This window comes from Vespa crabro, chromosome 5 (assembly GCF_910589235.1).
Source record: "Vespa crabro chromosome 5, iyVesCrab1.2, whole genome shotgun sequence".
Classification (NCBI taxonomy): domain Eukaryota; kingdom Metazoa; phylum Arthropoda; class Insecta; order Hymenoptera; family Vespidae; genus Vespa; species Vespa crabro.
In genome coordinates this window covers 3,300,073-3,321,590 of record NC_060959.1, presented here as the reverse complement: position 1 = coordinate 3,321,590, position 21,518 = coordinate 3,300,073, and the positions used below count along the sequence as shown (strand labels likewise).

At 33.5% G+C, this 21,518-nt stretch overlaps 4 protein-coding genes and 1 long non-coding RNA gene across 8 annotated transcripts in view; 2 read left to right on the top strand and 3 right to left on the bottom strand.

Moving 5' to 3' along the window:
- The window catches only part of LOC124424246 (cytoplasmic polyadenylation element-binding protein 2), a 126,733-nt gene extending 121,835 nt beyond the window's left edge, over window positions 1-4,898 (bottom strand). Inside the window, exon 1 of one of the 2 annotated variants that reach the window (XM_046963026.1) lies at window positions 844-4,898. In XM_046963026.1, the coding sequence (XP_046818982.1) occupies window positions 844-1,917 (1,074 nt within the window). In that variant the 5' untranslated portion in view covers window positions 1,918-4,898. The remainder of the gene's footprint in view (window positions 1-843) is intronic. The other variant, XM_046963028.1, reaches the window with a different exon arrangement.
- Window positions 4,899-8,776: 3,878 nt separating this feature from the next.
- On the top strand, window positions 8,777-9,886 carry LOC124424237 (charged multivesicular body protein 5). The gene is made up of 4 exons (XM_046963012.1): window positions 8,777-8,964; window positions 9,055-9,372; window positions 9,439-9,666; window positions 9,745-9,886. Exons 1-4 carry the CDS (start codon window positions 8,896-8,898, stop codon window positions 9,793-9,795), a joined length of 666 nt encoding a protein of 221 aa, XP_046818968.1. The 5' UTR covers window positions 8,777-8,895; the 3' UTR covers window positions 9,796-9,886.
- LOC124424234 (tubulin epsilon chain-like) lies at window positions 9,738-12,289 on the bottom strand. Its single transcript, XM_046963009.1, has 9 exons — window positions 12,150-12,289; window positions 11,836-12,068; window positions 11,646-11,761; window positions 11,392-11,580; window positions 11,044-11,295; window positions 10,822-10,968; window positions 10,616-10,765; window positions 10,357-10,531; window positions 9,738-10,261 (listed from the first exon to the last, which is right to left on the bottom strand). The coding sequence occupies exons 1-9, from the start codon at window positions 12,172-12,174 to the stop codon at window positions 10,115-10,117; spliced, it is 1,434 nt and encodes a 477-aa protein (XP_046818965.1). The 5' UTR covers window positions 12,175-12,289; the 3' UTR covers window positions 9,738-10,114.
- A 175-nt stretch (window positions 12,290-12,464) lies between these two features.
- LOC124424235 (nuclear envelope integral membrane protein 1) lies at window positions 12,465-15,968 on the top strand. Of its 2 annotated transcripts, XM_046963010.1 has the most exons (9): window positions 12,465-12,602; window positions 12,797-12,906; window positions 12,984-13,206; window positions 13,284-13,450; window positions 13,511-13,726; window positions 13,811-13,935; window positions 14,314-14,475; window positions 14,573-15,773; window positions 15,846-15,968. In XM_046963010.1, the coding sequence occupies exons 1-8, from the start codon at window positions 12,512-12,514 to the stop codon at window positions 14,688-14,690; spliced, it is 1,212 nt and encodes a 403-aa protein (XP_046818966.1). In that variant the 5' UTR covers window positions 12,465-12,511; the 3' UTR covers window positions 14,691-15,773; window positions 15,846-15,968. The 2 variants fall into 2 exon arrangements, with proteins under 2 accessions (XP_046818966.1, XP_046818967.1); XM_046963011.1 differs by lacking the exons at window positions 14,314-14,475; window positions 14,573-15,773; window positions 15,846-15,968 and adding an exon at window positions 14,021-14,243.
- LOC124424238 lies at window positions 15,366-20,231 on the bottom strand. Of its 2 annotated transcripts, XR_006942271.1 has the most exons (3): window positions 19,917-20,231; window positions 18,873-19,360; window positions 15,366-18,538 (listed from the first exon to the last, which is right to left on the bottom strand). It is a non-coding gene; the product is annotated as an uncharacterized LOC124424238 (long non-coding RNA). The 2 variants fall into 2 exon arrangements; XR_006942270.1 differs by having other exon boundaries at window positions 18,873-20,231.
- Between the last annotated feature and the right edge of the window lie 1,287 nt (window positions 20,232-21,518).

Genomic DNA, 21,518 nt, shown 5'->3' with positions numbered 1-21,518 from the left:
CTCTCTCTCTCTCTCTCTCTCTGTCTTTCTAACTCTCATACTAGTTTTCTTTCTCTCTCGCAAATGCAGTAGTTGCATAACCTGGCATGAAATACATGCACCGGCGCAACCCACGGAAGTCAGACCCAAGCGTTGAACACCTTTTCGAAGAGACCTCACGATTATTACCGTACCACCACAAGCTGAGAACGCGAAGTACACGCTCTCCTATAGCTATATCTGTGCTGGACGATCGATAACGCAATACCACCCGACTAAAAAGTCAAAAGAACACCTACGCCGTCGCTCTTGACTGCGTAACGTTGAAAATAATAGTCATTTATTTTGCCTAGATTTATCTTAATTTTGTGTTCTGATTATTGAAATTTTTAGGTTTTCTATATAGTTCGAGAAAGGTTAATAAATGAGTTTACGGAATGCTTAATCGAAATATCTATCGTCAATGATAAATTAGTAATTAGATGACAAATAACGAATTCTCGATTAGTAATAAATACGATTCGTTGCAAAAGACATCAATGGATCGATGAATTTTCAATTTAACATGAAATATATGTCAACATATATGTCGTATCTATGCATAGATGACAGAGTGCAAAAATATCATAGCGATGGAAGGAAACCTACGTTAATCGCACAAACAATGCATGAGTACGCAACGTTTCAAATGCATCTTGAATCACTAAGATGAATCAAAGTCAATGAAATAGATTAATAAAAACCTGGAAAATGAACTTGACGAAATGAAGTTAACGTAAATAATTTTGGAAACTTATTTAAAAGTTTGAGAGGCAATAAACGATAAAAAAGAAAGAAACAAACAAAACACCTATGAAGATTCACCTGCTGAAAGGGCGGTAACTGCAGCAGGTCCCTCTCCTCCGTAGTAATCTCGAACGTTGGTGCTGGCTGAGGTGGATAGATATTACCCTTTCCAGGATAAGACGTGCTCCTGCGAAATTGCCTAACTGGACTAATGCAGGAAGGATGAGCAGCAGGTCCAGGATGCCCCGGAAACGTGGGACTTGGTTTCCTTCCTTGAAGGCCAGCGACAGCTGCGGCAGCAGCGGCAGCATGAAGAGAGGAGTGCAGAGGTGGTAGATTGGGAACGGATCTACCGCGGCTCCAAGGAGAAAGACCTGGACTTGCGACGGCAGCGGCCGTTTGAGGTCCTCCGCCCCATTGTTGTGGTGCTTGAGGCCCACCCGACCACGCGGCATAACTTTTACTGGGTAGATATACGCCTGGATGTGAGGTCGGCGGTGGTTGTTGTTGTTGTTGTTGGTGTTGTTGTTGCTGTTGCTGTTGTTGTTGCTGTTGTTGCTGTTGTTGTTGTTGTTGTTGTTGCTGAGGTGTGGATACAGGAAGGCCATGCCTAGTGCTCGGGGCACCAGCCGCGTTACCGTGTTGTTGTGGAAAATTATGACTCGCCGTGATCGCTCGTCGAGTACTCGTCGAAACAGCCGCAGCTGCCGCCGTGCCGGCAAAAAGGCCGGCCGGTCCTCCAGTCGGAAAATTTTGAAAAGCAGCGATCGAGCCGTTTACCGGCAGAGCCAGACTTGTGGTATCATCTGCCCAAAGACTCGGCACCCTAGCCGGATCGCTGAAACCTTGAAGGGCTGAGGTCGTGCTACACGCTATGATCTCCTTTTCCGTTGAAGAGGGCGTCGTCGGTGTTATAGCGATACTCTCGACCTCAACCGCGTCCTTGGACTTCTCCTGAGGACCACCAACGTTATCGAGGGCAGCGCTCGGCGAGAGGGGCGCCGGCTTTCCCGTATTCTGCTTTTCTATCAACAGATCGTCCTGCATGTTGGACGTTGTCAAGGCTATGGTCGCGCTTGAGCTACTACCGATCGACGATTTTGGCCCGGACAAAGTACTCGAGAAGAGACTCGTTGTGCCGAAGTCCCCCATATATCACCGGAACTCGGCCCTCTCTTCTTGTATCCTATACTGTCCTCTCCTATCCTGTCCTTCTACCTCTTCCTCTTCTTTCCCTCTCTTTCGTGTTCCTCTTCTTGCAAATATACGCGAGTATTTCGTGTCCAGGCGCAAACGAAAATTGGTTTCGAACCGACTCGTCGTTGTCGTCCTGTTGACGCCGCGGACGTCGTCAACGCCGAGCCGAGCTCGCGAGAGACGGCTATCGATCCACGCCGCGCGCGTAAAAACACCCACGAATCCCGGAAGCTGAGCGCGCTACGGCAAATCTTTCGATTCTCCTCGCCCTTGCTGTATATCCTTCCTTCTTTCCTTCCTTCCTTCCTTTTTCCTTCCTTCCTTTCTTCCTTTCTTCCTTTCTTCCTTCCTTTCTTCCTTTCTTTTTTCCTTCTTACTTTACTTCTTTCTCTTATCTTCACTCTTTCCGTAGTACAGATCTTCGTCCTCTAGCCTTCTACTTTGCTACTTCCACTTTCTACGTAACAAAACTTTAGAACCGAGAGCCCGGCCGAGATCCACCGATACCACGTCGACCCGATGGCATTTCTCTGGCCTATCTCTTATCTCGTGCGAGCAGCACTCGATCCTCGTCACTCATAATTTTCACCAACACCAATTTTTGTAATTAATCTCGTTTCCCTTTTTTCTTCTCTCTCTCTCTCGCTCTCTCTCTCTCTTTCTCTCTCTCTCTATCTATCTATCTATCTATCTATCTATCTGTCTATCTGTCTATCTGTCTCTCTATCTATCTATTTCTTTCTCTCTCTCTCTCTCTTTCTCTCTCTCTCTCTCCCTTTCTTTTTTTCTATCTATCTTCTTTATCTGTTTATTCTTCGATTGATCGCACTTACCCTAGCGTAATCGACATAACTCTCTTCTTCCTTCTCCTCCTCGACAAACGACACCGCAAGAAAATAATCACACCGAAGTAATCCTCCCTTCGTTCGGTCACTCGCGCACTTCTCTTTCGTACCTGGACGCTCTTTAGAGAGCGTCCTTGCCGTGCCGAGGAGGGATCCGCGCGAGATACACGCGGCACGGTACCGTCGCCGTCTACGGTCGAACTTGGACGAGCTACTACGACGACTCCTCGTCGTTGCACACCGTCCTCCTCCTCCTCCTCCTCTTCTTCCTCCTCCACCTCCACCACCTCCTCTTCCTATCTAGCCCTTCCCCCCCACCGCCCCTCCGCGCGCGCTGCCCCGTATCGTTTACTCGATCGATCACCGATAAGCCTCAACGCGAGTCCACCTCGCGATGTAACACACCGCGGAAAACGCAGCACACCTTTCAAACGTACACGATGACGATAATGGTTCTTTGAACAGATTCTCTTGTCTATCTCTTTCTCGAAAACAAAAATTTTGCTATTACGAATCAACCGAAGACAGAAAGGAATGAAAGAGGAACGAAAGAAGGGTGCGAGCGCGTTACTTTTTTTTTTATCTTCTTCGTAGCACCGAAACGAAGAAAAGCAACCAAAAAAAGAGGGAAGGGAAAAAAGGAAAGAAAAGAAAAGAAAACAAGAGGAAGCTTATTTTTCTTTTTCTCTTTTCCGTTTGCTGTAAGCTAGAGACTTGTTCCAGACAACATAATTTCACCCCCGCCGCGTCTCTTGGTCGATTCCGAAGTTCCTCGTTGGTGGCGGCGAGTCGCAGTTTGCTCGCCTTTTCATTCTACGTCGTTTTTGATAAAGAGTTCGTAAAAAGTAATGTGTTATAAAGAAGCTAACACTTCGTAATCCTCCTCTGCCGATCTACAACCCAACCGACATGGTCCGTTTCTGTCTCTCCTCTTTCGTATGACTTCTTCTCGGAGTGATCAAGAGAAAACGAGATAAAGAGAGGGCGCGTGTGCAAGCGTGCGAATGAGTGAGAGAGATAAACAGAACTTGCTAGGAGCAAGCGAGAGGGCGCGCCTGTAAGAGAATGAAAGAAATAGAAACAGAGAAAGAAAGAGAGAAAGAGAGAGAGGAAAAGAGAGAGAGAGAGAGAGAGAGAGAGAGAGAGAGAGAGAGATAGAGAGGGAGCTAGACGGGGTGGCGAACGAAACGATTCGACGACGGCGGCTTTGGTGGGTTGTCTGTTCAACTCCTCCTCAAACGTAATACGTCTCATACGTTATCGTTGTGACTTTTTCAACACTCTGCCGACTACTCTAGGTCTGACCATACCACTGGATCGACCACAGAGACCAACTTCTTATCGTATAGAGTAGCACGTATAAAGGTTCCTTAGTGTAACGTGTAAAAGAAGAATTTTTACACCTTCTCGAAATAATATTCACTGTCCTCCATTCTTTCTATTTTCCTTTCTTCTCACCAGCCTCACCATCGTCGTCGTCGTCGTCGTCGTCGTGTCCGTGTTCGTCTAACGTCCTTCGAACGTTCTATTTCGTCGTCTTCGTCGTTTCTCGTTATTCTTGTATTTTTGATAAATTGTACTGTTACTCGCTAGTACGATAACTAGCTAGTTGCCTATCTTTTTGTCTGCCTGCCAGCCTGCCAGCCTGCCTGCCTGCCAGCCAGTCTGCTTCCTTGCCTCCTGCCTGGCTGCTTGCTAGTTCAGTCTAGGTGATAGTGACAGAGGTGGGGTGCTGCTGGTGGTAGCGTTGATGGTGGTACTTCTTCTGTCTTTCTCTAACACGTTGATGCGTCGCGCGCCGACGTTGTCCACGCACGCGCCTTGAATCACGTTGGCCCTCCATCGCCTCCACCAAAAGCACCAATGTAGTTATCTCTATCTTCTTTATGCTACCTCGTGCTAGTTGTCCTCTTCCTCTTTATCTCTCCTTCTCCCTCTCTCTCTCTCTCTCTCTCTCTCTCTCTCTCCCTTTGTGTTCGCATTTACCTCCGCCCACACTTCCTCCATGTCTTCTTGCCATCAACGTCGCACCTTTCGAATCTACAAGCTCTACGAAAGTTCACAGGACCGTAGACGTTCTTCTTCTTTTTCCTCGATCACAAAAAATTAAGAATGAATGTTTTACAAAATATGGAATATTTCTATGTTTAAATCCTTTTTTTATTCTCGAGAACGATGATTATTGTTTTAATAGAAACGATCAGGATTCCTAGTCGTACTTAATTGAACTTGGAATTTAGTATGTACGAATTTACATGTACGTACGTGTATATGTATATTTATATATGTGTACATATACATATAAATATATATATGTATCACTTTGTACACCTGTCGTAAAAGTCACGCTGATAAGATATCGACGATGCTTGCTGCCGTGCGTACATGTGCGCAAACGTAACGGTAGCCTGACAGTGGAGTAAACAGACAAGAATGATGCAATCGTTCTGCTCGAAAAGCGGAACGATTCGAGGACAATGTTGGAAAATATAGAAATCGCTACTTAGATTTTACGAATTAACTCGATCAGTTGAGCACGTAATTCTCTTGAAAATTATTTTGGAAGAATCATGATAAAAAATAAATTTTCTTAACATTTCAAACTAGCAAAGTTCTTTGAACTTTGACGATAGGATATATCTTCTTACTTTCTTTTTTCGTTGTGCTGAAGAAAAAAACACACTGTTATCGAACGACACAAGCTGATAAATATATATAATTGTATAACTTCGAGATAAACGTCTTAAAATGTCTTACGTGTTCATACATTACATTATATTTTTCTTTTTTGCATTTATTTATATCGATCCTAGTGTAACGTTGAGTAAACAACGAATTAGAATAAGAATGTTTTTTATCATTATAACAGATGGAAATTTACGGGAAAAGAAAAAGTTTCGTCGGTTCTACTGACAGGTTACTGTCTCAGCACAATAAACTACATTACCATCAAAAAGAAGAATGCAACGCCACTATTGTAAAGAATCGTAACTAAACGTGCGTTGAACATATGCGTATCTTACCATTAAACTGTAATTTTCTATCTTACCGACTAACGATTAAAAATTAATTATGAAATTAACGAATATCGAGTAAACGTAAAAAAAATAATTCAAAAAGTTAAGATGGCTATGTTACCATCAACTTTGCAATTGGATCGATGCAATTGGTACATACAATAATATATTCGATTGAAATGTATACACACAATTATTTCTCTAATTGTAAGTATTAAAAATGAAAACGAATATATCAGATGAATGTATTGTATTGTGTCAAGGTAAACACATCATAGTGATAATTATTTGACTTTACGATGACCTTGGAAAGTCCTATGAAGATCACGTTTAAATTTTTAAATTAAATCCTATATTCTTTTAACTGTTCAAACCGTTTTTAAAACACTACCTACACATGTGTTTTGCATAAGCCATTGTTGAGTTATTAAGCTTTATATTATGAGCGTCGTCTACAGGTCATTGTTAAGAATACATTTACACATTTTCCATTGAAATGACTCAATTCAATTGTTTTTTTGTGTGCTAAAAGCACACAAAGTCTGAATGAGGTACAATTTAAGTACTTACTTCCCGCGATGTACATTGCGGTATAATGCTAAAAATTTAAACGTGATCATCACTAAGCTCTCCAAAGTCACATTATTATAATTACAATGTTATCCCTTGATATCACATAACATTCGTCCGAATGTTTTTTTTTTTGCAGTTTTAATAGTTTCAGGAAAATAATCACATATATACATTTAAAGCGAATATACTATATACAAGTGATTCTACAAAAATAGAAATTTTTTACAGCTCTTACTTTCTTATATTTTAATTATCATTAAATTGAATTATATTCTCAATACAAAGGAAAATAATAATTGTAAATACATAGGTAAATAATGAAAAAATGGCCGAAGAATAATGTATTTGTTTTCAAAAATTATCTTATAAGAAATTTTTAATATTCTGCTGTGTCAAAAATCTAGAATTCAAATTATAACATACCGTCGTAAAATTTTTATAGAATTATATATAATTTTTACGTGTTATAACCAATTTACATTAGTCATTGATATCAGTAACAGTTGTATTTATTTTATTAAATTCTGTTTTATTGATAAATAATACGATTAAACTTCGTCCCAAGTTTTAATTCTCAATTTCCTAACGTTAAAATTATTTGCATTGTAATATCAAATAATACGGTCTCAGTGAAATAGCCACTTGAAACGTATGAATAAGTTTGAAGTGAAGTTAGTATGCGTCATAAGTTTGGCGGCGAGTCGTTATTTTTGTTCATTCCTTTTCGCATAATCTGTTGGTGAGCATATGTTAGGTCAGTCAACTTTTCAATAATCTGGCAAATGTTATTTTAAAAGTTTATTATTTTTAATAACTTTCTTTTAATGTAAATTATGTATAAATTTTAATTTCAAATTTTCAACTATTTAAATTCTTACAATTCAAATGAGATTTTTTAAACTTATAATTGCAAAATTTTCAGACCTCTGTTCTCAATCTCCTAGAAAACAACGTGACAAAGGAATGAACACTAAACAGAGGATTATAATAAATGTATATTAAAACGAATGTATTTTTATGTTTAAAGAGTGTTTCATATTGTTTCCTGATAATTATTACTCTGTAAGTTATAATCAAATTTTTTTCAGTCAGAATTATTAGAAAATGGCACAAAGAAAAACTAAGTAAACAATAAATATTTATTATTTTTCGAAATCTTAAGAGACTATGAAATAATGAAAAGTATACAATATAATTTTATAATAAGTTTAATTATTACTTTAAAAAAATTGTTAATTCAAAACAAAAACTTTAAAATTAATTTATAATAACAAGTAAAAAATCTTGATTCAATAAATATTTAATCAATATTTACACTATTATTTTGTAAGCACAATTGATATCTTATAATCATACTTCTTTGTATATTTTGTAATATTTCAGATGTTAAGTGTAAGATTAACAGTTCAGTTAATTAGCTCAGAAGTGTAGGATATTTTATTTCGTACTCTTAAAATATCTAATACATGAAATCATGAAACTTTTTTTAATAATTTTTTTTTTCTTATTGCTCCTAACAAACGAGATATTCAACTGGTCCTTAATTTATAAAAAGAAGAATTAAATAGTTATGAATTGTTAAGTGACCGAATATTTTAGAGACCCCAAATTTATGTTTAATTTTGTTTAAAATTTAATATATACAAAACAATAAAAAATAAAGTATATATTTTTATACGTATGTATACTGGAATAAATACTTCAACATATTACAACAAAATAAATTCGGTAAAGACATGATAAATAAGTATATGAAGCGATAATTTTCCAATAATTATGTTCTCCGAATATTTATGAGAATAATTGTAATTTATTTATTGTGGTTTTATTTATAATTAAACGTGATAAGTCAAAAGATGTAAAAATAAAGTTTAGTATCTGCATTAATAAGTTCAAATTTATTATCTGTTTATTCCTTAAAAATCTCCCTATCTTATTTATACGAAAACTTGAAAAAGTTAAGAATATAAAAAGGAATAATTTCATTTTACAACTTAAACACTTCCAATGGAAAAATACGAAAGAAATGAAAGAAAAGTATCAAATGAGATTTCTATTATATCCATTGTTGCAATTATATATTATTAAAATAGATAATATTTCGTAATATTTAAAATGTTCATTACTTAATTAATCAGATTTGTTTATTACAAATTATATATGAATTAATAGAAATAAATATCACCAATTTAAATATTATCACTAGTATTCTATTATTTTTAAAATATCAATCTTTTTAAGAATCAAGTATTTTACTTTTGTTTAATAAGATTACAAAAATTAAAAATGTCTTTTTGATGGACCACTTCAAATTCTTCAATTTTATTAACTAACCGCATGCGCACTATGTAATTGCACAGTGCTGCCCTCATCACTTAATCGACGATTTTATACTTACTCCTTGAGTCATACGTTTTGACGTTCTATAAATCTAAGAGTACGTAAGAGTACGTAAGATCAAAATCAGTTTTTTTGCACTTGACTGGTTATAATAAAAAATGAATAGGCTTTTTGGACGTGCAAAACCAAAAGAGCCATCTCCAAGCATTACCGATTGTATTGCTGGTGTAAGTGTTTTTAACTTAAAAAAAAAAAAACAGGTTGATAACAGTATTTATTTTGTCATATTTTATATATTATTAATAATTTTCATTTAGGTGGACAGTAGAGCAGATTCAGCTGAAAAGAAAATAGCACGTTTAGATGCCGAACTAAAAAAATACAAAGATCAAATGGTCAAAATGAGAGAAGGCCCAGCAAAGAATGCTGTCAAAGCTAAAGCCATGCGTGTTCTTAAACAGAGGAAAATGTATGAAGCACAAGTAGATAACTTACGTCAACAAGCATTCAATATGGAACAAGCAAATTATGCTACACAAACATTAAAAGATACTCAAGCAACAGTGGTTGCAATGAAGGATGGCGTTAAACAAATGCAAAGAGAATTTAAAAATATAAATATAGATGACATCGAGGTATGTTATTTTTATATACATATAATGATAAAAAACTGAAGTGTCAATTGTGTATCTCTTACGCAGGATTTACAAGATAATTTGGCTGATATGTTGGAACAAGCTGATGAAGTACAAGAAGCAATGGGTCGTAGCTATGGAATGCCAGATATTGATGAAGATGAACTTGCCGCTGAATTAGATGCTCTTGGTGATGAGATTGCTTTAGATGAGGATACATCTTACTTAGATGATGCGATCAAAGCACCTAATGCTCCTGATAAGGAGCCAGGTTCTAGTTCTGTTAGGAACAAGGTAATTATTTATACAAATATATATTTATTTCTTACTTATATTATTATACATATGTTTATTCATCTAATTTGTTTTTAGGATGGTGTGTTGGTGGATGAATTTGGATTACCCCAAATTCCAGCTAGTTAATTCATTATGTTAAATTTAACGCATAAATAAGTGATACGTTAATGTTGATTATGGTCTCCAAAGACAAGTAGCTTATATAATATAAATATGCTTTTGCAATATCCTTAAAGGGATAAAAGAAACTACAAACAATTAATTAGAACATTCTTATATAAAAAAAATGATTTTTACTTTATACAATTATTATAATTTTATTATTACAAAAAATACACTATTTTTATTGAAATTATTTTATGTTAAACTATTTGATTAAATTAATAAATCACTTACAATTACAATACAATTGCTTGTTATTCTAATGTTTCCACACGTACAATTCTTAAAGTGTTTGCAATCGTGAAATATGCCTTTGTTTTTGATTTTGAAGCTCCATGTAATGTTCACATAAATTAAAGATAGTTTCTTTGCTATCTAAAAATTGTGAATTTTCAAATCCAGAAACTTGGGAATAGTGGTGAACATGTGCCTAAAATAATAGGCATGATTAACAATTTCTGTTCTTTCAACTTCATTTGGAAAGTTGGAAAATAATTATACTAAATATTTTATTATCATTATTACCTTTCGACGATATAATTTTGTAAACTGCTCGATTAAATTTGTAAACATAAAAGAAATAGCTGAGGTATTAAGCAAGCACAACAAAGATGTTGTATGTCCAGGTGGAGGTACTGAACATAAACCTATTTTTATTGAATTCTTACTCCATGGTGTAAATTTAGCTTTACTTTGAAATCTACAAATAATAATGCACATTATATAATATTGTACTACCTATTAACATATTTATATATAATGTTAAATGGTAACAAAATTATACCTTTCAATATTTCGTTTCATGCCGGTTATAGAAAACTGTCCTCTTCCGATATATGCGGCACTCAAAACAACAGAGCCTGGCTGTAGTGGATGTACTTTAGTTAACTGGTTATTCCGAGACAATGCATTAGTAAACAGCACATCTTGAAGCCTTCAATATTTTTAATCATGATACACTTGTATAATGATGCTTAAAAATTTACTTACTTTGAAGCATCTGTAGTAAAAAATTTAGGTGCTGTCAAAGCTATTGGTCTAACACTACTAAATATATAATGCATCTTTTTATATGGAACAAGACTTGTAGCTAAATCACTGATGTCTATATTTAAATTTCCAGGAAATCTGGAGCCACTGTAAATAAATTAATTTATAACCTATATATGATTGTTCTTTTTTAAAATTTATATAATAGGAAAAATTTATTACCTAGTCAAATGAAGAAGCATATTAACGATAATACTATTCATATCCTGAAATGGTAAACACAAAGCATTAAAATTAGCCTGATCTATATTATCATTATTCCTTATTTGAGTTTCACATATTTTTAAAAGTGCATTATTTTCAGCTGGAAATACACAAGTAGCATATTCTATCAACTCTCTTGTCGCTAACAATGTATTGTATGGACCTGTAATAACATCTTCCATGCCTGCAGGATATATGCAAGACACTAATCTGTAAAACAAAAAATGTTTTTATTAACTATCAAAGGGATATTATTTTTTCTATGATCAATAGTATATTTAATCTAATATTACTAATATTACATACCTATCTACATGAGGATAACTGTCGCTTAACATTTTCAAAGTTGCTGTTCCTAAACCAGAACCAGTTCCACCAGCAACAGAATGCAAAAGTAAAAATCCACCTAGATAATCACACAGTTCAACAGACTGCCTTATTACTTCTTCGATTCGGTCATGATATTCTGTACCATGAGTATAATATCCCATGGCCCTTTAAACAATCATAATCATTATTTGATATTAATGTTTATTTTTCATTTACCAATTCTACCTTACCAATTATTTGCAGAACCAGGATAATTTGTCACCGTACAAGTTCTATTAAATAATTCACGTAATGGTCCTTGTTGAAATCGCCCTACAACACTATCTTCCATATCTATTAGAACGGCCTTCAAAGATAACTTAATGTTATTTTATTATTATGAATATTTCTGAAATTTTTTAAAATATAATAATACAGCACCCTAGCTTTAACTTTTGCTGCATTCAATTCTGCTATTGTTTTGAAGCATAAATTATTTGTATCTCCAGGTACATGAAAAAAACTGTAAAATCCATCCCATAATGCGTCTATATTCTTAATATGATTTCGTTGTATCTTAAGAAGATTGACGAATCTATTTTTAATTTGTATACCATATTCGTGTAAAGCTAAAGGCCAAAAAGCAGACCCTATTTGATTGCCGCATTGACCAACTAAAATAAATAATTAATACAATAAAATCCAAAATTATCTTAAAACTCTTATATAATTGAAAATAACTAAATTATTTTTACCTTGTATTGTTATAAACTGACTCATTTTACATTTCTGATATTCAACAATTTTATTTTAATAGAATACTGCACCTTATGCGTTATTTGTAATGTTTCAATAATTGTTTGCAATTTATGATACGTTCGCGCCAATTTTGATTATATAAAGTGTGAGATGGTTAATAATCGATTTTTCTCTTATTCTCGACATCGTTTCTTGCAATTTCTCGGAAGTCTTATTCATCAGCGCCAGCTCGAATTTTAAATCTTCTACCGCACAGTTCAGAGTGCCATAAGTTTTTAAGAGAGCGGTTTATATTTTATTAAAAAATAACCGATCGATTTGTATATATATATATATATATATAAGAACATATATAAAAATGAAAACAATAATCAGTATATTAAAAATCATTTTTTTTCTGATAAATTTGCAGAATTTCTCTGCAAGATGTGCTGTTCCTACAGATGCAAGTGAGTTTTATATAACCTATATCATATTATACTTTTGATAATTAATGTTATTTAAGAAAGTAATAGAATATATTGTTATTTATAATTTTTTTACTTTTATATATATATATCTTAATATAAAATAAATTAATAATCCTAATTACAATGCGTACTGATAATAATTTTCTAATATTACAATTTATTTATTTGTCTAGTTCACTACATAGAACCGGGAAAAGTCATTGTAAATGATAAACCAGGATTGCAAGTATTCTGTCATAGAGCAAAGTCAAAATATGTAATAAACATGTGGAAAACAATAACGGTAAAACCAAATTTATAAGTTATGAAACAAATCTTTCAATATTACATAATAAAATTATAAGAAGTAATGCATTACAGATGAATTTAGATATTAACCTGGACACATATGATTTATATGATGGCAAAACGCCTCAAGAAGTTTTTGAAAAACATGAAAATAATCAGCGATTCTGGAAGTTTAACTTTTTTGGTACAAAAAAACACAAATTACTTAGAATTAATCCATTTGAAACTACTTGTATTGGTGTTTATATTTATGAATATGATGGATTACGATATACTATTAGTATGACTCAAGCACGTAAGTTAGAAATTTATAAGTATATAATATAAGTGTGTTAAAAGATATTTATTCATCATTTGGGTTGTCTCTATTAGGTGTAGATATTGGGGAAGTACTAATGGCTGTGGTAGGAGTTATATTATTTTGGTCAGCTAGAAAACTGAGTCATAATCCTTTATTCTACTATTTATGTGGCATTAGTCTTGGAGTTACAGCTTCTCTTTTAGTTTTAATATATTTTACTAGTAAATTATTTCCACGTGTAAGTATAAAAAAATATTTTCTAAGTACATTTTATATTAATATTAATTTTATTTATCAGGGAAAATTTATGTACTTAATGGTTGCTACTGGTTGGTCAATGTCTTTTTACCTTGGTCAAATATTATGGGAAAACGCACAATTGATAGTATCACAGTACATAGAATATGTTATGTGGTATATTCTAATAACTTCACTAATCAGTTTTCTTATTTGTTACCGTTTTGGTCCAGTTACTAATAAGAGAACAAAACAGATTATACAATGGTTCTTACAGGTTCAGTACTCATATAAAAGACTACTAAATTAAAAAGTTTTATGTTAGTTAATATTTCGTATCTTATATCACTTTTATGTGTAGGGTTTAGGTTTACTATTAATTTATTATAGCAGTTATTTCTACGAAGCAACATTTTTAAACTGCGTAGTACTCGTTCTTTTGTATAATTTTCCAATTACTACCATATACAAAGGAAAACAATACTGGTAAGCTTATTATATAAATACATTTAATGTTTTAAATTTTATTAATTAGATTTATTAACTATTTTTAAATAATAAAATTTTATAGTCATAGAAACAAGGCTTCCAGAAAATATCCAAAATATCAGCGTTGACTGCCTTTAAAATTTTCATTCGCATTTGTTTTTACCTTTGAAGCATACCAATTGTTTTTAACTTCTTCCATATTTATTCTTAATACGAATAATATATTAAAAATATATAATCATATAATCATATTGCACTATATTTTATTATTATTTTGTATTATTTTAATAAAGATTTGTTACAAATTATCAGTTATTTTTCAATCATTTATCAATAAATAATTAAGAATATATTCTTATATTTATTTTATATTAGGAAAAAAATGTTTCCTGAAAGGAGAAAATTATTAACAGATAATGAATACCGTAAAGAGGGTATACAAGAGACTAAAAAGGCTTTAAAAGATTTACAACAATACTGTTCTAGCCCTGAATGTAATCCATGGAAAACAGTTTTAAAATTAAAAGATCCCATAAGGTTTAATATATTTTATAATTGTTTATAAAACTTATAAATGATAACGAATTATTTGTTCTTGTAAATGCAACATATAAATACATATATTATGTTACAGATTCGCAAAATTTATCGAAGGAGATTCACATTTGTCTGACGAAGAAATAAAAGAACATGATGCGGAAATTACAAGAATCGTTGAAGAGTACGAATATACGGACGATGATGATTTTTGACATAGTCTTTTCTTTATATATATGTGTACATATATATATATAAAATATATATAATATATATATATATATATATATATTTATATATATATATATATATATATATATATACATATAAAAGAAGAATACAATCACGTGGTTGAAGCAAGTACGAAATGAGACTGATTTTGTCACAACGACAGAACGTTTATATAAATAAAAAAATAAGCGTTCGAGACGAGCTAGACAGAAAAAAACAAATAGATAATATTAAGTTATTATTCATGCCTTTAATTTACTCATTTAAAAATTATTCATCCAATTTTAAAAAACGTATTATATGTTCTTCTACAATTATGCACTTCAGAATTTCCAGCTGAAGTACTGCATTTATGAAGAGATCATAATTGAATGAAATTTCATTTCACTAGAAATTCTCTATTGTTCTCAGATGCATTTACATGTCGAACAATATGAGTCTACGAATTAGAACCTCAATGATATTATGCTCCTTAAATGGACTACACATAGTGATTTATAAAGATTCGCATATGAATATTCATATTTGTCTTTTCTAATCTGTACTATGAAATTGTTGCGTTATTTGTTTAGTCGTTATCACGATAGGATGAGAGTATAATTTTGTAAAAAAAAATAAAAAAAAAAAAAAATAAAAAAAGAATAAACAAACAAAAAAGATTAGAAAAAAAGAAAAAACATTTTTTTAATGAGACGAACAATAAAAATATTTATTCCATTCACTGTCGTGTATGATCGATTCAAACAACCCGACTGAAACAATGCACGATAGAGAAAGAGAGATATCGTTTGTTGGCAAACTTTTGAACGAACTACTACGTCCAAGCATCGAAATACTTTTCTCCACGATTTGGAATCATAACGAGACTTCCCTCGAAGCGGTATGGAAGCATTGTTTATCATCGTATGCCGTCGACAACGAAAACGTCGTGAGAAAGCCTAGCTGGATTCCCCAGGGAGTCGAGATTTTTAACGTTCCTCTTCGTCCTATGCTGTCTATCCAAATAGCAAGCTGTTGGAAGAAAAACGGAACAGAGGAAACGCTTTGTCGTGAAGACTAGGATGTGGGTCAGTAATCATTCGGAGTCTCATTTCCCTTTTTATTTCTTTTTTCTTTTTCTTTTTTCTTTCTTTTCTCAGATGTATACGACGACCACGCGACGGAGTTTGCTACAGAAGTGTAGAAACATCACGACGAGCTAGGTACGCTGCTACCCTGCGGTTCGTTTGTTTCTACAGTTTTTTTATCTCCCTCTCTTTCTTTCTTTCTCGTTCACTCTTTTCCTTTTTCACCCTCAGTCGTTTTCATGAGCACACGGACCACTCCACACCGGTTATTACTTCTCTCTCTCTCTCTCTTTCTCTCTCTATCTCTTTCTCTCTCTCTCTCTCTCTCTTTCTTTTTCTTTCGTTCTCCCTCTTTCTCCCGGCCCGGGAGGGCTCTAGAAAATCGGGAACAAGAATTATGTGCTGTATCCAAGAGCCCATATTACTACCATTACGGTGGTATTCACCGATTTTTCCGATTTTCTTTAAACCGTAACTTTAACATTACCATTTACAATAGATTTTAATTTTAAAATTGTTCACTGATTTTTAAATTGACGATATAATTATATTCAGAATAATTTAACATTAATGAATTAAGACAAATTATCACGAAGAAATTGATAATTAGAATAAGAATGTAAATTTATCGAACAAAGAACTTAGAAGATTAACATTTTCTTGATTAAATAAAAAAATTAAAAAAGAAAAAAAAGGAGAAGCAAAATACAATGTTTTAACTTTAAAAAAAATATACTCGCAAAGTCCTTCATGAAAGAAAATTATGAAAGAAAAAAAAGAAAAAAACGAACAAAAATAGCAGCAAAGCTTTTTCTTATAGGGCACGCAACAGGTAGTAAAGAATTAAGAATGTACAGTAGATGATTTAAATGGAATTTGAAAGGAAAACTTGTTAATTGCCAGCAATTAAGACGAGATCAGTCATTCAAGAAACAACTCATCTCTTGCATGTTTGATTGTCATCAAATTGTCACCAGTCGGCAAACTGACTATCGAGAGGTGGTCGTCAATCGGACATCTTGCCAAGAAGGTTTGAGTCCTACGATTTTTTAGTGTCCATCGAACGATCTATCATATTCAATTACAAATCGTTGCAACGTGATCGTATAGTGCGTGAAATGATCGAGACGGTATCCTTTGGCTTCTCAGATTTTTCAATCTAAAAAGAGATAGCTAATAACGTGCTATATTGATTTTTTCTTCGAACATTAGCGAATCTATCATCATTAGAAAAATTATGATAATAATCGATAGAAAATTATGATAGAATTGAGTATGAACATGTGATTAATGTGTTATTTAAAAAAAAGCATTATTAATTAAGCGGTACTATATAAAATAATGAATAATAGATGATAGATGATAGATAATGATTTTATACTATAAAACAAAGAACAACAAAACTTTAATAAGATAATTCAAAATAAAATAAATAATAAATAAAATTAACGTGCGATGCTTCATAACGTATAGTGTACTATGTCGTTATTGACGTAATAAGCATGAAGTAAACTTTCTCAAAAAAGATAAATTACCCTTAATGGACTTTCCGAATTTCATTAATCTTTTTCATTCCGTCAACGTAACACGTAACTCAACTTGATTCTTTCCTTTCCCTTGATACGCTTTCCATATAAAACGGAAGTTACGCATGAATTTTAAAGGGACGATCATCGAAATACATCTATCGACTTGAATATAAATAAATGTATACATACATACATACATATTTACACACACACACACACATACTCACACGCGCGCGTATATTACGTGTATATGTATATACGTAAATATGTATACGCTTATATATGAAAAACACCTTTGATTCATATTTCGAGATATTTATCGAGAAGGTAGAATACACCTGTTCTTTCTCTCGAGAATGAACGTAATCTTTTGCAATGTGCTGCCTGTCTAATGGTAACCCTTCGTCTACCTACTCGATTATCGATCAGACGCAAATTTTACAAGATGCGCGACTAGAATCATATGAGACTGCTATGATTACTATCCTATAAGTAAAAGTTTTATTGTCAATGAGCAGCTGCGTCCTATGCATCCGGGCGTATGTTTGCAAAGAACGATAGAGCTATAGATCTTTATTCGTGATAATGTTAGACTACTATTACTACAACTAACAGAAACGATTGTAAACAAATAAAAATATTTATCTTTTCCTATCGTGTCTTTGAAATAGCAATACTCTTACTACCTAGGACATTTTTTTAATCTCTAACTTTTATTTAATTTAATATAAGACACTTCTAGAAGTTTTTGAAAATTTCTAGAAATAAAATATGATGATTACGAGTTTTATTTAATAAAAATATTAATTTGAAATTGATTGAATTGACGAATATTGTACATTTATCATAGCGTATCATTCGTTCGAATATAAATAAATATTATGAGAAAAGGAGAAAAATTCTCGCGATATATACGTATCTATAAAAAATTATTCAAAGTAGCCTTTGACTCTTGTTAACGTGACCTTAAATGGATGCTCGAATTTCGCCGTCATACAAAATTAATTCACTTTGCAACTTGTGCAACAAAATGCACAACGTTCAATCGAAAAGTAAATCACGCGAGTTCTTAGCCGAATGTTTCGTGGAAGCCACGTGATCGGCAGGTGGGATCGGTGGCGGTCCAAAGGGCAGAATCAAGATCAACAAGAAAGAAGACTGGCCTTTCCTGATGCATGGCGCACCTGCTCGTTGAAACGACACGAGAGTAGTGGACCTCTTGAACGTTGGATTTCTCTTGGCAGAAAAAGAATTACGATTTTTTTTCTTGTTTTTCTTTCTTTTCTTTTCTTTTTTTTTCACGAAGAAAATACCACGATAAAACGACCTAATAATATTAGTTATTTGTCATAAAGTTTGAAAATGCGAATAACAATTAAAATTGAAAAATGACGGTGTTTTAACTTTCCTTAGAAAATATTATTCAGTATGATCGAAGAACTGAATGTTTCGTCAGAATTTCAATTGAACGGAAACTTCGAAAATTTCCATAAAAATTGCAGTTGATTATGACGAATATTCAAATTCGAGAAAATTCTCAGACGATTCTTTGCATTTTGCAAATACGTACCACTGCACGATTTACAGATTCGTCAAGGTTATATCTTTCGAGGAGATATAAATTCTTTCTTTTATTTTTACGGGATCACAGAAGAAACTACGAAATTAACTGACCAGAAGAATAACAGCACGAGTCACCGCCACAATCAACTGAGTTTTTTCTTCGCGGTACACGTTTCAAACGGATTACCGGCACAGTGCATCCAATTATACGGGCGAGCGAATACATTCACTCACTTATTTTCTCTCTCTCTCTCTCTCTCTCTCTCTTTCTCTCTCTCTCTCTCTCTCCCTCTCTTTCTCTTTCTCTTTCTCATTTTATATTTCTTTCTCTTTTTTTCTCCAATTACCGCAATATAACTTAACACGTAACTGCTCGATCTAGCTCCTTGATTTTCTATTTTTTTTATCCGCCTCTCGAGATGTCACACAGGAACGTTTTAGATGAGAGTGGACGAAAATGTTTGCCTTGTTTACATTCCCATGTTGCGAGTTCGTCTTAAGAATGCAAGAGAATTTCATAAAAATCATAATTAAACATGACGAGGGCTGCAGTTTTCACAAAAATGAAAATTAAACGAGCTAGCAGAAAGAGTATCTAATTTAAATAACAAATGTACATATCTCGAATAATTCGAATCATTCACTTAACGAAGAATATTATATTCTTTTAAATCGAAGAATATTATACATCTTTTAATCAAATCCAAAGAAAAAAAAAATCTTACAAATTTTAACGTGCCGAGAAAAAACGCAACAAATTTGTATAAGATAATTATCAAAAGTTTATCAGTAAAAATGTTTCAAAATATTGCGTAAACGTGCATACCGAAAAGAAAGTATCGCCGGTTGAAGTAATACAAATTAATTGATATTTGACTGATTAAATAAAGAAAAAGAATTAAAAAAAAGAAAGCAAGAAAAGGAGAAAAAGAAAAGAATTTGACCACGATCGATGTTGCAAGTTACTGCGTTTTTACGAGACCCTAATGAGCGAATCGATGAGTATAAAGAAAGAAAGAAAGAAAAAAAGAAATAAATAAAGAATTCTCACGTTCGGTAACAGCTGTTAATCTCGAGGTTCCTGTTAATTTCGTATTCGTAGCTCGTTCAGTTTGCCGTTTCGTGGCCACGGGCTCCCTTTCCCATCCTTCGAAAAGCGGGAATTAGGACAAGAAAACATGCCTGAAGCTGCTGGCTGAACTTCGTTCGCTCGTTTGCTCACGCTCAACACGAACGAACGCACGCATGCACGCACACAAAATACTGATTTATGATGGATAGGACGATCCTTATCTTTCGGTCGAATTATCGAAGTAACTCAGGCACTACGTTACTCGCGGAAAAGAAGCAGACATCTCCCTGGAGATCGGCGAGCAAGCACTACCGGAAGTTAGGGTATCGTCTAGAATACATCAGACCGGAAGTCTATTTTGATGATATCGTCGAGTTAAATCTAGCCGGAGTGGCAATCGTCAATGATGATTTACCGGACACCAAAGTGGATGATTACGACTCTCGCTGATTCTCCCTTTCTCTTATCGAGCGTTTGTACGAAAATTATATCCTGTCGAACGCGTGGGTATTAATGAATGATCACAAATGCATGAATGGCGCTATTGAACTAAAAAGAAAAAAAAAAGAAAGAGGAAAGAAAAAGAAAATACATGCTTATTAATTAGGTAAGGATAATTGGACAGTTCGCGTGTTGCGATCAATAGGTCGTAAGTATTACATTGTTGGATCTCTATAATTACGTTTGAAATTTATAGAGATCCACTTTCACAGTCAATGACTTAATGGTTTAGACGTTTACCTGAGAAAGTAGGTATACGTATATCTGTAAATGAGAAAACTGTTTTTCTTTATTTTCTTTTTAAAATTTTTCCAAAACAAAAACCATGTCTATTGTGCAAATAATAAATTATTTAACTTATCTGAACAGAAAGAGACATGAGTCAATCTATCCGAAAGTCATTGAGTGTGAAAGAAGATAGAAGAGAAAAATATAGAATGTAGACCCCCCAATGAAGAAACAAGAATCCGATGGGCCTCTCTGGCCCCACGAGGGACAGATTCGGAGGGTTTCATCGTGGACCTTAGCGCGTGCCATCTGCCGACCAGTTCTTCGATATACCGCTCGACCCTTCGAGTGTAAGCGCAAGAAATAACGGGCAGCTTTTAAAACGACCACTTGGGCAATCTCAGCCAGCTGCCAAGGGCCTTTGTCCTTTTTCGTATGATCGGCAGGTTTCACTCGCGCTTTCTTCCTTCTTTTTTCTGCCTTCTTCATCATCTTCTCTTCTACCTCTGAGATATCAATGTTTTTTCTAAAACTGCAATTAAATTCTAAAATTTTACAAAAGTTACAATTAGTATAATAGGAAAGGGACGATGTCTTAATTTTTTAACAAGTGAAATTATTTATTATTGAAAAACAGCATACTATGTGCATGCTTCAATGCAATTTCCCCACTCCTCATCTGTAATTATCTTAAACAGTTTACTACTAGCTCGACTATTGAATGTACTTTCAATTTGAATGATTTATTTAAATCTACCAATTTCCTTTTGTGTACAGAGAAAACGTTGAAGAAATTCTCTCCAACTCCGTTTTTATTCACTTGCTTTTCTTTCTACTTTAAGAAAGAGATTT